The 14,497-nt window shown below is 38.1% G+C and overlaps 1 protein-coding gene across 4 annotated transcripts in view; it reads left to right on the top strand.

Moving 5' to 3' along the window:
• LOC126100277 (nucleolar and coiled-body phosphoprotein 1-like) overlaps positions 1-13,882 on the top strand; it is a 33,057-nt gene extending 19,175 nt beyond the window's left edge. For 2 of the 4 annotated variants that reach the window (XM_049910873.1, XM_049910871.1), the window contains 6 exons: positions 1,600-1,962; positions 2,043-2,618; positions 3,454-3,581; positions 6,438-6,497; positions 7,658-8,148; positions 13,138-13,266. In XM_049910873.1, coding sequence (XP_049766830.1) covers positions 1,600-1,962; positions 2,043-2,618; positions 3,454-3,581; positions 6,438-6,497; positions 7,658-8,148; position 13,138 — 1,619 coding nt within the window. In that variant the 3' untranslated portion in view covers positions 13,139-13,266. Of the gene's footprint in view, positions 1-1,599; positions 1,963-2,042; positions 2,619-3,453; positions 3,582-6,437; positions 6,498-7,221; positions 7,309-7,657; positions 8,149-13,137 lie in introns of all 4 variants that reach the window. The other 2 variants (XM_049910874.1, XM_049910872.1) reach the window with 2 other exon arrangements.
• Positions 13,883-14,497: the final 615 nt, after the last annotated feature.

The following is a 14,497-nucleotide window of genomic DNA, read 5'->3' on the forward strand; positions in this document are numbered from 1 at the left end:
ATTTTGGCAGTAATTTCGTAGTTCTTCCCAAAATTTCTGTCTTCTGTTTGTTTTATTGGCGTGGTTGATTGGTGCGTGTGAAGGATAGCATGGATAGTCTTCCATTAAGTGACTGGGAATCTCTTATGGAATCTAAAATTTTGCAGTTGACAGTGAAAGCAGTTTCAAAATGTGGTCATTTTTCATAAAACCTTTCCCCTACTTTTCCTTTAAAAATTCTGTAGCTTCCTCCTTTAGAGGCATACTCGTCTGGAAATTTTATTTCTTGCATTGCTGTAATGAGTATGTTGTGTTTAGTAAGAATATCCTCTGTAGAAGCTTTCCAGTTTTCAGAAGTGAATTTTTCTGCTCGTGCTTTATTTTTGTTCTGCCTGTTTTCAAAAATCTCAGGCTCTCTCCATCCTGTTTGTGCAAGTTCTTCAGAATCTGATTTGCTCGTGCTCCCCATGGCAACTGTGGATTGGATACCACATGTAGTTTTCCATATTTGACTTCCCATCTTACTCCCCAGTTGGAAGGGGTTTCCTTGTTAGCAGCAGTTTTTCAGCTAATACAAAATACTTAAAAGATTATTAATCCTGTATGTCCGACTGTTTTCATTGGCGCTTCTGCCTTGAGGGACAGTTTTTCATCCCAAGGGCAAGAGTGCTTTGCACTTCTACATTCTTATCTACTGTGGAAGACCATTGTCACTTGGTAGAGGAAGACTTCTTACCCTGAAAGTCACTCGCCCCTCCCATGTTGGCTGCCAGTGTGTTGCCCACTCTGCAACACTAGATGGTGTGGATTGGGTTTTTCCCTTCATCGTGAAAGATGGTAAGGATCAGTCGTTGTCAGTATGTTCGGAGAGCTTGCACTTTCTTTTTGTTTCTACAAGTTTTGTCTTATTTAATGTTCTTGAATTTGCTGTGGCTTGAGGCTTCTGGGCAAACGGGATATCTACTTCAACAATTATTCACCTATGATGTAATAGCAGCTAAACATCTGTTGTTCAAAAGTGAGGAAGCTTTTCGTGGTTTGTATCAAATGGCTGTACTGTAGAGTTCTAGTGAATGTTTGATTTAGCATGACCTGTTAGCAATATTGGTCACTTTCATTTACTTTTAAGTTGCACACGCCACCATCAGTTCTGGGGTGCAAAGAATGTCTTAGACATTTTTCCATTAAGTCATGCGTAAAACATTTAGGTTAAATTGCTCCAATAGTTCCAGCTGTAAAGAATTGAAGGTTTCTGGGGTTAAGAGTAGATAGTAAGTTTTTCAGAGCGCAGCTTTACGGAGTATGGTCTTACTGGAGGTGTTATTGGGGTGGTTGTGATGAGATGCAACTGTGAAAAATTCCAAACTGTTGGGGTCCTGCACTTCAATGCGGACCTCATTGCGATTTAAGATAGTTGTAATGTGTTGTTAAGATAGGAATTATTGCCTTTGCAATCAAACCCTGGAGTTTGTTCTGTGTGACTCAATTAATGAATTGAACTTGTTTATAACGCAGTCAGTCACCAGCAATGTTACTTTGAAATGTAAGGGAACTTCTGCTTTCTTGTTGGTTTTTCTATTTCATATTAGCCTTAACTGTAAATTGTTAATATTTTTCTAGTTCCTGCAAAGTCTCCACAGTTGAAAACTCCTGTCACAAAGGCAAACCAGAAAAAGCAAGCTGTAGCTGAAGAAAGCAGCAGTGATGATTCATCGTCTGAAGATGAACAGCCAAAGACCAAACCTGCAGCTAAAGTGCCAGTGCAGAACCAAAAGCAACAGAAAAATCAACAGAAGCAGCCTGCTGTTGGAAAGGCAATTGTGCAGAAGAAACCAGCTCAACCTGAGGAAGATAGCAGTGAAGAAGAGTCATCAGAGGAAGAGCAGTCAAAGACTGCTGTAGTGAAGCCAAAAGCAAATGTTCCTCAGAAAGTAGCTGCAAAGCCGCAAGCGAAAGAAGAATCTAGTTCTGATTCCGATGATAGTGAGTAATGTTTTTGCTATATTTTATTATTGTTGTTTGATGTCTTTGAATGTTAATATTCCTGAAAAATTCTGTGTTAGGTTCTGAAGACGATGTTACTGTAAAACCGAAACCCCAATTGGCAGCTCAGAAAAAGGGGATGAAGACACCTGTACAGGCGGGTGCCAAAACTCCTCAGAAGGCAGTATCTGCAAAAAAACCTGTCACTCCGGCTCAGGAGAGTTCCTCAGAAGATTCAGATGATAGTTCAGATGAAGAAGCCCCACAGACGATGAAAACTAAGCTTGTAGCACAGAAGAGTACACCAGTAGTCAAGAAATCGCAACAGGCAGCAGTGAAACCTGCTGCTGCTGATGATGAAAGTTCTGACGACTCTGATGACAGTTCTGACGATGAGCCTCCAGCTAAGAAAACCCCTCAGCCACTTCAAATAGCAAAAATACCACCTGGCAAGGCCTCACAAACACCCAAGCAAGCAAAGGCAGAAGAGAGCTCAGATGACTCTGATGACAGTTCAGATGAAGATGAACCAGCAAAGGTGCCAGCCAGACCAACAATGCAGAAAAATGTTACCAAACCACCACCAAAGAAGGCTGCTGCTGCTGCAGCAGAGGAGTCTTCTGATGACGACTCTGACAGTTCAGAGGATACACCAGGTGCTTTAATCTCATTATTATTGGCATAGAGTATGCAAATGCAGATGATTTTACTTATATGAACTCTGTATGCATGTGTTCAACAAAGATTATTTTATGTTATCTATAGATACGTTTCCATATTTTCCTGTTTGGAAATTAGTCGTCAGATTATTAAGCCCATAAAATGACTATTACAGAAAGCCGGTGATAATTGTTTAGTGTGTATCATTACTTTCCATCACAATTAAATGTACATTTCCTTCATACTTTGTTTACTACATAATGTTTTTGCAGTCTTTTCTTTCATCTAAACATGGAAGGCATCACTGTGAGCTTCGATCTACTAGTTTAAATTGTATTCATTAGATGAGCTAAATCTATAGTGAACTCAAATGGCTGTAGCACAGGCAAAATGTTGAGTAGGCTGAATACTATTTGGTCAAAAAGATGTGACTCATCAGTTCAATAATTGTCTGTTATAGGCTTTCTTTCTTAAGTGCATTATGTTGTCACTATATGATCTAATTTTTTAATTGCTCATATAATGTATTAACAGTTTGCCACCTGTGCTTCTCGTAAAAATCTATTCGCATAGCATTTGAAATAAGTGTAGTAGTGTGGATCCTTTTTATACTACTGTTCATGCGTTGTACTTGTAATAATTAATTTCAACTTTTTCTGCACTACAATTTTATAGAGGAATTAACTTCATTGTCTTGGATACTGCAGCTATTAAAATACTGTTAGCTTTGTGTTTCAGTAGGGTTTCAAAATATTTGTGGTACTGGTGTATTTGTTTACTTTAGTCATGTTATTTATAGGAGACACTTACTGACATTTCACTTAATTGTAGCAAAACCATCACCTGCAGTGAAACAAGCACAAGGGGGTGTCAAGCGACCTCATCCTGAGGAGGAGGAAGACGAGGACGATGATGATGATGATGACGATGATGACGACGAAGATAATGAACAACCCAAGGTGAGTTTGTCAATGTAATATGCAGAAAACAAATGCAAATCCATATGCATTGCTTGGCAAAGCTAATGCTTTGGTTATAAGAATGTTACATTTTCAGTTGTTAAAATGATGTACAGGAGACCAAAAGAAGAAATTCAGTGAGGCGGTGATTGCAAGTAACATGTTATAAGTGAAACAATCAGTTAATGTATTATCCTTATACTGATGACTAAAGGCCTCTTCTATTTCCTTCCACCTCACTCATCTATTGAAACTACAATGAAATCCAGACCATAAGCTGCTTACACGTGTTGATAAATGTCAAAGGGGACAGTTGAAAATGTGTGCCCCGACAGACTCGAACCCAGGATCTCCTGCTTACATGGTAGACACTCTTATCTGACTGAGCCATCGAGGACACAGTGGATAGTGCGACTGCAGGGACTTAACACTGGCACGCTCCCCGTGAGTTCTGCACTTCCAACTTACTGTCCACACAATAAATTTGTAGTGCCTCTGCCAACTGTACTCTTCACTCGTGGCAGTTAATCTACAAATTCCCGTAACAGTTTAAGCAATGCAGAAGCACTCACATTGCTCGAACTCTTAGGGGAATCGGTAGATTGACTGCCACAAGTAAAGAGTATAGTTGGCAGAGGCACTACAAATTTAGTCTGTGTACAGTAAGTTGGAAGTGTGGGTCTCATGGGGAGTGTGCCAGAGATAAGTTCCTGCAGTTGCACTATCCACTGTGTCCTCGATGGCTCAGTTGGATAGAGCATCTGCCATGTAAGAGGGATCTCGACTTTGAGTCCCGCTCATGGTGCACATTTTCAACTGTACCCGTTGATATTTATCAATGCCTGTAAGCAGCTAATGGTCTGGATTTCATAGTAATTTAATTCTTCAAGAGCTGCTAGATTACAATGGTAATCGGGCATGTCCGAAAGAACAGATACCATCTTCATACACTCATCTATTTTCCTTCAGTGCTCTGTGTGTCATCTGTTCTGCAGTATTCCACTATGTCACTGATGTCCCCAAGGTCTTCTGTAAACTCTGCGCCATTTTTGTCTGTTCTGAGTATATTTCAAGTTAGGTTCTCTGCTGCACCATCAAATGTGGGTATTAATGAAAATTGTAAAAATTTTCAGTCTTGTAACTGTCAAGCAAAGATATTTCCTGAGTTATTTATAACCATGTTTGAGCAGATTGCCAAAAGGTATACCTTAGTCAGCATTGGAACTATATTTCAAAATCTCTTCCCAGTTGGCACAAGGGGAGGAGTCCCTAGATCTCCGCTTCGATAGATGAGTCAGCAATGATTTGCTTGACCCAGAGACCCAAAATTAAAAGAGCAAAATTTTTCCTGGTGCTAACTGATGACCTGCTTCCTCCACATAATTGATATTGAATTGTCATTTACTCCTCATTTTTGTATTTTGCATAGACTAGAAGCAAATGAATTGATAAAATTTATTGGTTGCATTGAATGGAATTTTCAAAATGTTGATTGCTTAACATATGGCTTTATAAATGTGAAGGATTCTTGAGTCCCTTCTCTCATGTGTGTAAAACATTTGTTTTGTGTGTTGCTCTTGTGACTCACAAGATTTTCATTCCATTTACAACCAAAAGATTGAATAATTCATTTAACCATGACTGTTTCTTTCATGGCAATTAAAGCCAAAGCTAGGTACTGTGGTTAGTTTTAACATAGTAATGAGCACTTGTCAGACGTTTTTTGTAGTGTTTTTGTACACTACTAAAATTTGTTGTGTAATTGTTAAATGTGTAATGGTCTCTAATACATTTTCATAAAGTATACTTGTTAAAACACAATTTCCTTTGCGGTAGTAAAATATTTGATGATGTAGGAAAATTATAGAAATTTTTTGAAAGTCTCATGTTGGATACTTCACTATTGACAGACTATACTCATACAGAACTTTAAACGGTAGACAAAAGAAGGGCAGTACTCTCTCTTGCAAAAAGTCAGGTTTTTTGGTCATTAATTGTAAGGTTGTTTGTTACATGTGTTAAATATATGTAAATTAATAGTAGAAAGCCCAGTAAAGTTGAGATCGGAAATATAAGGGTTTGAATTGGACCTGTGAGGAAGAAAGGTATCTGGAGGTATAAAAGGCTGTAAAAGAATTGAATTCTAGATAAATAGTGGAAATCTCGGATCAGGTTCAAATTTGTTTAATAGCAATCTGTGTTCTGAGTTTTCTTGCTGTTGTTGCCATTCCCTGCAAATATTGGATGTCATTTGGCATTCTGTTGAAAATAATTGTTGTAGTTGCTTGTTGGAAATTGTAACAGTGTAGCCCCTTGCAGGTCGGGTTTGAAGAGAGGCCTGTAAATTTGACAATCCTACATAAAGAAAGACAACGTGCACATGTTAAAGTCGATCATGGAACTGACATTCCATTTCTGGGTTCTTGTGAAATTGCCTGCTAAAAAAAATAGGATTCAGTTATCCCTCATTTCACATTGAGACAAGGATGTTCTTTTGTTTAGTCTTATCTTATTCATTTGGGTCTAAATCTGTCATTGACCAAATGTCTGTTAATGAGCTTGGGCTGAGTGTTTGTCAGTAAACTTGGGTGAACCTTTGTCTGCCAGTGACACAGACCATATACTTATGGAAATATGTGGATGGCAGAGCTGTCGGTGTATAGATTTGTTGTGTATGTGGTTTTCGCGCATCAGTTCTCAGTTCCACTTGGACTGAGCAGTGTTAAAACCAGGGAATCATAGAGACATTGCTTCCAGTGAACTGTGTGAGCTCTCGCGCTCTCTCTCTCTCTCTCTCTCTCTCTCTCTCTCTCTCTGTGCACCATTAAAGTATTTTTTTTTTCTTTTTTTCTTCAGAAGAAGCCTGCAAACAACTACAACAATTTTGTCAAAGGTGAAACCATGAATGGTGAAAAGGTAAGCCATATAGATTTTTATACAATATACAGAATCCACTTACACATTTAAATTCTGTTTTCAGTATGAGGAAGTAATTCTGTAAAGACAGTGTTAGAATTTTAATGGTTGTTATCAGATGTTATGAAAACTCACCGTATAGCAGAGAAGGCTGAGTTGCAGATAGGAGCAACAATAAGGCTGTCACAAATTAGCTGTTTGGCCAGTATGGCCTTTGTCAAAAATAGATACACGTGCAAACACAGCTCACACGCACAGCCTATTTTTGATGACGGCTATACTGACCAAAAGCTAATTTGTGACAGTCTTTTTGTTGGGCCTATCTGCATTTGAGCATCTCCACTATATAGTGAGTAGTAACTTTCCTTTTTGTAATATTGTTAAATTCCATCCTGGCTTTTTCCATTGTTGGATTTTTAAGTTGTAGATAAGTGATTCGCTACTTTCTCAGAAGAATAAAATGTAGAAATATAAATGTGTAAAAATATTTGCATACTGCAAAAAAAAGTTAATTAGCAGTAAATGTTGGTGTGTAGTTAATGTGCAGTTTTGTCATTGCTATTGGATGGAGATTGTTCATCAACACCTTTGTACACATTTGCTTCAGTTTTGCTTCATGGTAGCCCTGGAACAGTTGATCTGTAGTGTCGTGATGTGTTTATATTAAATGCAAAGCCATGTCCATGTATTAATTAGTCAGTATTTTGGGTTGGTGCCATTGCAGGGACGCAGGTCATCACCTTTTCGGAGAATTCGTTCAGACGAGGTTGAAATTGACCCACGGCTGAGAAACAATTCATTTGACGCAAAGGTAAAGAATGGAAATACTGGCTGTCTGACAGACTGAAGCAAGACAAGTGTCACAAGGGAGATGATTAGTTAAAAATGGCAGTTAATATATTTGTTGCCTTAGTATTTATTAGTTTTTCAGATTGTTTCAAAGTGTCAGAGCCAGCAACAGTTTGTTGCAGTGAAAGCCAGCCATGGGTCAGGCCTGTACCTCTGTAGATCTTTAATATTGTTACACAAGTTTCATGAACATGGCATTGTAGTTGTAATTTTCACCTCCTTGTTTACAGGTACCTACACATGCTGCAGATCGTCTCCCATTGTGCACGTTGTCTTGTGGCAAGTCTAACTTTTTGTTCTCTTTTGTCCAGGATGAAGATGAAGATGAGGGCGGGCAGAAAAAATTCTGGGAAGATCGTCGTGGTTCATTTGGTGGACGAGGTGGCGGTGGTGGTGGGAACTTTAGAGGGAACAGAGGTGGTTTCGGTTTCAGAGGAGGTCGTGGAGGTGACAGAGGAGGAAGAGGTGGTAGAGGTGGTTTTGGTGGTGACAGAGGTGGAAGAGGTGGTTGGGGTGGCAGAGGTGGAGGAAATAGGAATTCGTTTGGTGGAGGTGGTGGCTTCCGTAAAAGCTGGGGAGATGGGGATGGTGACGGTGATGGCGAGAAAGGCGGTTTCCGCAAGAGTTGGGGTGATGGTGACAGGAGAGGTGGATTTAGAGGCGGCCGTGGTGGTGATAGAGGAGGGAGAGGTAGGGGAGGATTTGGTGGTGGTAGGGGAGGACAAGGAAATTTCCAGAAGAGAGACTCATTTGGAGGTCAGCAGGAGAATAAGAAAATTAAATTTGACAATGCCGATGACTGGTGAGTAACTAAATTTCACTTTAATTTTGGTTGTAAATTGTCATATTTAATAGTCTAAGAAAACCCCTTATATAAGATGAGTCACCTTTTTTTAAGAGGCTGCTTGGGAGAAATAAGTTTAACATACTCTGACTACTCAGTATTACAAACTTTCATTGACCTAATGTCTCTGCCTAAAGAGTTTACGTTCCACATATTCTAAACTTTGCCATTTACTGATCATCCATATTTTAACAATACAAGGAGTAGTAAACAAAAATAAATTGTTTAACTCAGTTTTTATCTTCACTACCTTTTTGTTTAGTTATGCTGTCACCTGTGGTATCACCCTAAGAAGATAACTGTAAAATGTATGTCTTCATTGTCGATTTTGTTTATCAACTGATACGAGACTGTTACAGTGTCTCTTGTCTCCAAATATATATCGTCTGCCCACAACTCTCTCACTGGCTGTGTAGAACCAGCAACTCGCACAGCCTCTCTTCGTTCCCATCATACCTCACAGTGAGCATCAACATTGGTGCACGAAACCCTTAAGTATGCCACTAGCTCCCATGTAGACTTTTACCATTTCCTGCAAAAATGTGTGCTGTTGTTGAGTGTTTGCCCTATTTTACAGTCAGTTCAATTCAGATTATAATTGGATTCAGGCAAACTGCAGTTTAAATGATGTAGGCATTTGTTAAAAGCCAAAATACACAGTGTAGATTCCCCTGGTTGGCAGCACAGCAAAATTTGCTGCTTGTGCAACACCCTCCCTCCCCACGCTGATTGTAGTTAAACTTCTCAGCCAAGATGGTGTCACAGTACCCCTTCCAGCCGATCTGTAGTGCTGTACTTGAGCAACAATGAAATGTGGATGGCAATATCTTCTAGAGTGGTTGTATATAACTGCAACTAGTATGTAAATAGATCATCCCAATTGTGATTCAGTACAGTTCTCCAGATTTCACTTGTTCTGCAATCTAGTGCTGTCTTGTCTGTCTGTATTATCTCCCCAATGGGTCCTTTCGCCATTATCTATTCTTACGATGATGATTGCTGATTGATTTTTAGTTGTTAGGCATTTAATTCTTTATTAATGTTCTTTCTCATTTCATTTGAATGTCACCATCTTGTAATGATTTCCCCAGTATTCTTACATGATCAGTGACCAAATTTCTCATTTGCAACCCAGTTGATAAATTTTCAGTTTCTCAGAATCAAATAAAACGTTGACTGGGATTCAGAATCAAGTAATGTAGTGGTTAGTTCATAGTTTCTCAACTATGCATTGCACTAGCACTGTGAGTCGAATGTCACGTGATTGAGCAAAATCAATACTGTTTTGAACGCTTATGCATATGAGGAAATCTTGGACCTATTCGAATAAAAGTATTATTTGCCAAACCCTGCTACACTTTAAAATCTTCAAAATAAATTTGTACAAAACCTCAATGGCCAAAGCTTCACCTGTAAATGTAAGATGACCCCTATAATCGTCTATTAAACAGTGTTAATGTTGGTGTCAGCAGCAATGGTTTGATATGTGAATGACTGCCCTGCATTTTTTGAATGATGAAGTTAGGAAAAAAAACCTCGTCTAATTGGGTAAATAAGGTGTATTCAATGTAACTTCCAGTGAACAACATTAATTTGTACTATCTCTCATCGGGGGATGCATACGGATTGAAATGAATGGATGTCACATCTTGTTGATACTCCAGTGAAACAGAATTTTAATCATGATTCTAATTTAACTTTTTTTCCACACTGGTTTTGTCTTTGACAGTATTCAACAGTTTACAATAAACTAGTGGAACGTACTTGTTGCTGAAGTATCTGTTTTCTGTTGGACATGATACAGCACATGTGAACTGAACTGCTTCCATAAACATGACTTATTTAATTGTATTCATTGCATCAACTTTGAGAATATTTATCATATTCCCTTTGGGAATGACAAGTACAGTGACTTTCAGATTTTTGTTATGCTGTGATTGTATAAAATTGTGTAACATGTGAGAGGAGTGGGCTACTACAGATGGTCTGTGGCCTCAGTATGAGGTACAAATTGTCACATTTACTATTTGCTTTATTAGGCAATGAATACGTTTTACTGTGTTGAGAAAAGTAGAGTATCTGTTATGAATGAAATGTTTTAGACTGTCTTGAGACATGTATTTCAAGAACAAGTTTTACATATGCAGGCTGCACACCACATTTCAGGTGTTGCTTTCCCGGTCCAGTCAGTATTTATGGATTATGAATTTTTTGCCAGTTTGTGAAAAATTATAAATGGTGAGTCAGGAGGAAATGTACATGCTCTGAGGGACAATGATATTTGTGATTGTGAATAAAAAAAGTCATATGAATGTATTTCCTCTTAATTTTCTGAGAAAAATGTCAATTTCAGTGCACTTCGCAGCTCTTGTAGCTGCAGAGGAGTTGTTCTAGGACTGATAGTTGGACTGTGTTCTACTAGTTCAAGAATGTTCTCAAATTCACTAAGATCCTGTTGGACCCGACATTTAGATACATGTACACTGGGAAGCATACTACACTCATGTAATCTGCCAGACACCTTGCTATCCAGAATTCTGTGATTAGAAAAACATGATTTTTGAACTGTGGCTCTGGAATTCCCTTTGCAAAACCTGTGGATGAAGATCATGTCACCAGTCCTCATATGTGAAGACCTGTTGCATTTTCACTACATTGACCTATACTGCTCTGACTGTGGATGTAACACTGTAGTACAGTGGTGCAACCGCTGTAGTACAGAGACATGAGGTAAGCAACTTGTTCACTTGCAGGACTCTCAATGTGTGCAAGTGATGCACACATGGAAATAGTCAGTAAAGATAACACTGTTGTCAGTCACTTCGGTCATATTCACATGTGAATGCTGGTGAAAAATCACATGCGACTGATGCCTGTGGTTTGTTTTCAAACGGCTATATGTCTGATACAGTTAAGAAAAGGGCATATGTTAATTTGAAGTCCTTTTGTTCAGAATCACCAATATCACTGAAAGCATGTGCCTTTTCTTCTGACTAACCCCCTAGGCTGTGGTTTCAGCAGAATTCATTGCCTTCTTTCAGCATGGTTGTGCTAAACATATGGTCTTTAGGAGTCCTGGGCCAACTGAGTCGAGTTCCTAGTATTTACTGTGGTCGTATTATTCAAATTTGTACATCAATGTAATAAATGAATTGGTGGAATTGGAATAACGAAATCTGCAGTGGTGGCAGAGATGTTGAAGCCCAAGTCTTCAAGCTGATTTTACAGATTTAAAATTCCCTGTGTGTTTAATGCATACCGTTTTCGTCATTGTGCTGTCCAATTGTTTTGCCTCTTACAGTATCAAATTATGGTACTGTGTCAAGGAAATTGTATTGTCTAAAACTGCATACACTTATATCCAAACAAAACTGTGTGTTTTTTTTTTTTTTTTTTTTTTAGGTGATAGTTAAATCTTTATCTCCTTGTAGATCATTGTTGAATTTTCTTTTCACAGTAAATTAATCAGTTTTGAACTACTTTGTTTAAATTTGTTGTTAGCTATGTTAATGTGCTTTATTAGCCAATGCATCCCAATCCTGTTCCCCAGGTTGTTGCAACTTGCTGTTGCCTATAACCTTTCAGTGATTGCATTTAACTTGAAATAATTTCATGTCTTCTTAGTAAAGGAGAAATATAAAATAGTCAGTCAGGCAAGCTGTGAACGGTACTTGAATGTCCATACTTAACTGGCAGTGGAATATGGACCACAAAGTGGCTATCCAAATGTCTGTTTTGTGAGTTAGTGCTGCTTCTTTTAAAAAAGTTAATACAGGGTATAAATAAAGTCTGGGAACATTTTCAATTATTTGTTGCACAAGAACTAAACATTGTACAGATGTCATACATATTTCATTTTGAAGAGTAACTCTGAAAGTTAGTAAAAAAACATTCGATATGTTAACCATGAGTGACCCGGCAGACGTCAATACGGTAATCAAATTCTTGGCATACCCGTCCCAACATGGCATTGTCGACCGTGACAGTCGCTTCCCATAGTGTCTCCTGGAGCTCTGCTACATCATATGGTAGAGGTGGCACATGAATTATGAATGTGTGTCCTTGATGGCTTCTTACCATACTTAGTTCTAAACATCCAGTGAACAGCTATAGCACACTTGTTTTTGTCGAACTCAAGCACACAGAAAGCTCGCTCCGCACCTGAACTTGGCCTGTTTGCAGCTAGCGCTGACTATTGGCAAATTACCAAACCACACTGTGGCGGTATACGTGAAGATAAAAACTTTCATGGTTTCTCTTCAAAATGACTACATATGTATGATATCTGTACAATGTTTGCTTCTTGTGCAATAAATAGTATGTTCCCAGACTTAACATATACCCTGTATATATGTTGAAAATTGTTACGTAAGTGTATAAACCAATTTGACCAGATAAATTTTACCTATTTACTGCATGGTGTGACCATTAATGCTGTTCAGAAGCAGTTGGTAGCACTTAACTGTTCTGATAAGAGGTTAGTTTTAGGGACTTACTTGAATGGGTTTGCAAAGCCTTAAGATTGCTCTCTTATTACTGGTTAATCTATATCCAGTGAGCCTCCAGATCTTGTTGCTGGAAAATTTGACTTCATCTTCCTCTCTAAAACATCACTCAGAATATTGTCCTGATTATTTTCTTATCCTCACTTGCTTTTCTAATCGCTCCAGTTAATAGTTGCTTAATTTTCTGGACTGGCAAACCTTTTAATGAAGAAGATATGCTGTAAGATAACGTTCTTAGTAATCATAGAATGTTTCCAAATTACATGGTTCGTAGATAATATGGTCAGAGCTTGTCAGTGATTTGTGAAGGAATATAAGTAAATGTATAGATTTGAATAAACTTAAAATTCTTTACAGTTCAGAATCAGAATCATTGGTTAGCAAATTTAGTGCAAATTTAATTTGTGTGCAGCAAAACTAAAATTTGTTTTTATAATTTCAGAGAGGAGCAAGAGGTTCATGGGGTGAACGTGCATACCAAGATCTGAAGTTCACGAGGGGAAAATCATTTAGACACGAGAAAACTAAGAAAAAACGTGGTTCATACCGTGGAGGACAGATCTCGGTTGCTGTTAACTCTATAAAGTTTGAGGACTGATAGTGCATTGTGTGGAATGCAAAGTGATTATGTTCCTGATTTCAGGAATGAATTTATTGAAACTTCACTGTGTTACTGTTCTTTAAAAATTATTTTATTATGAGTGAAACAAGAGCGAGTGTGTGTGCTGTGAAGTTTGTACTGCTTGTGGTGGTTCTTTTGTATATAAATCGTAAATGGAGAGAAGACTGGTGCATTCATACATTATTTTAGAACTATATTGCTACTGTAAACAGGTTTAGCATGTTAATTCATTGTAAATGAACCAGAGAGTATCCTTACTCTTAAATAGTACAGAATATTTGCTGTTTTGTAATTACAAATAACCTTCATGAAGTGTGTGATGGTGCTGATTTTTTCATTGTGTTTTTTTATAAAAATGAAAGACTATTTAAATAATAGTCTCCAGTTTTGTGAATGAGAGCAGTGAAAAGTTTTTAAATTATCATTATTCCATAGAATACAAATTAGTTTTGACACCACTAAATATTAACCATTTCTTTGTTTCATGTCATACTATCTGGGCAGTGTAAATCTCATTTCCATTACAGCCTGTAAAACTTGTGGAAATATACCTCGTATTTGTTGATTCTCTTGACTTTTAAACAATAGACTATTTAGTGAAAACACTGAAGACATTGAATACTAAACCAACTTAGTTGAGGGATTAGATGCATGTTTTTTAAAGTACTGTGTTTGTTGTTTAATGTATGTCACACAGCTTAATTACTTATAATAGAGGGAAACATTCCACGTGGGAAAAATATTTCTAAAAAGAAAGATGATGATACTTACCAAACAAAAGCGCTGGCAGGTCGATAGACACACAAACAAACACAAACATACACACAAAATTCTAGCTTTCGCAACCAACGGTTGCCTCGTCAGGAAAGAGGGAAGGAGAGGGAAAGACAAAAGGATTTGGGTTTTAAGGGAGAGGGTAAGGAGTCATTCCAATCCTGGGAGCGGAAAGACTTACCTTAGGGGGAAAAAAGGACAGGTATGCACACACACACACACACACACACACACACACACACACACACACACACACACACACACATCCATCCGCATATACACAGACACAAGCATGTCTGCGAGTGTATACCTGTCCTTTTTTCCCCCTAAGGTAAGTCTTTCCACTCTCGGGATTGGAATGACTCCTTACCCTCTCCCTTAAAACCCATATCCTTTTGTCTTTCCC

This window comes from Schistocerca cancellata, chromosome 9, assembly GCF_023864275.1.
Source record: "Schistocerca cancellata isolate TAMUIC-IGC-003103 chromosome 9, iqSchCanc2.1, whole genome shotgun sequence".
Classification (NCBI taxonomy): Eukaryota; Metazoa; Arthropoda; class Insecta; order Orthoptera; family Acrididae; genus Schistocerca; species Schistocerca cancellata.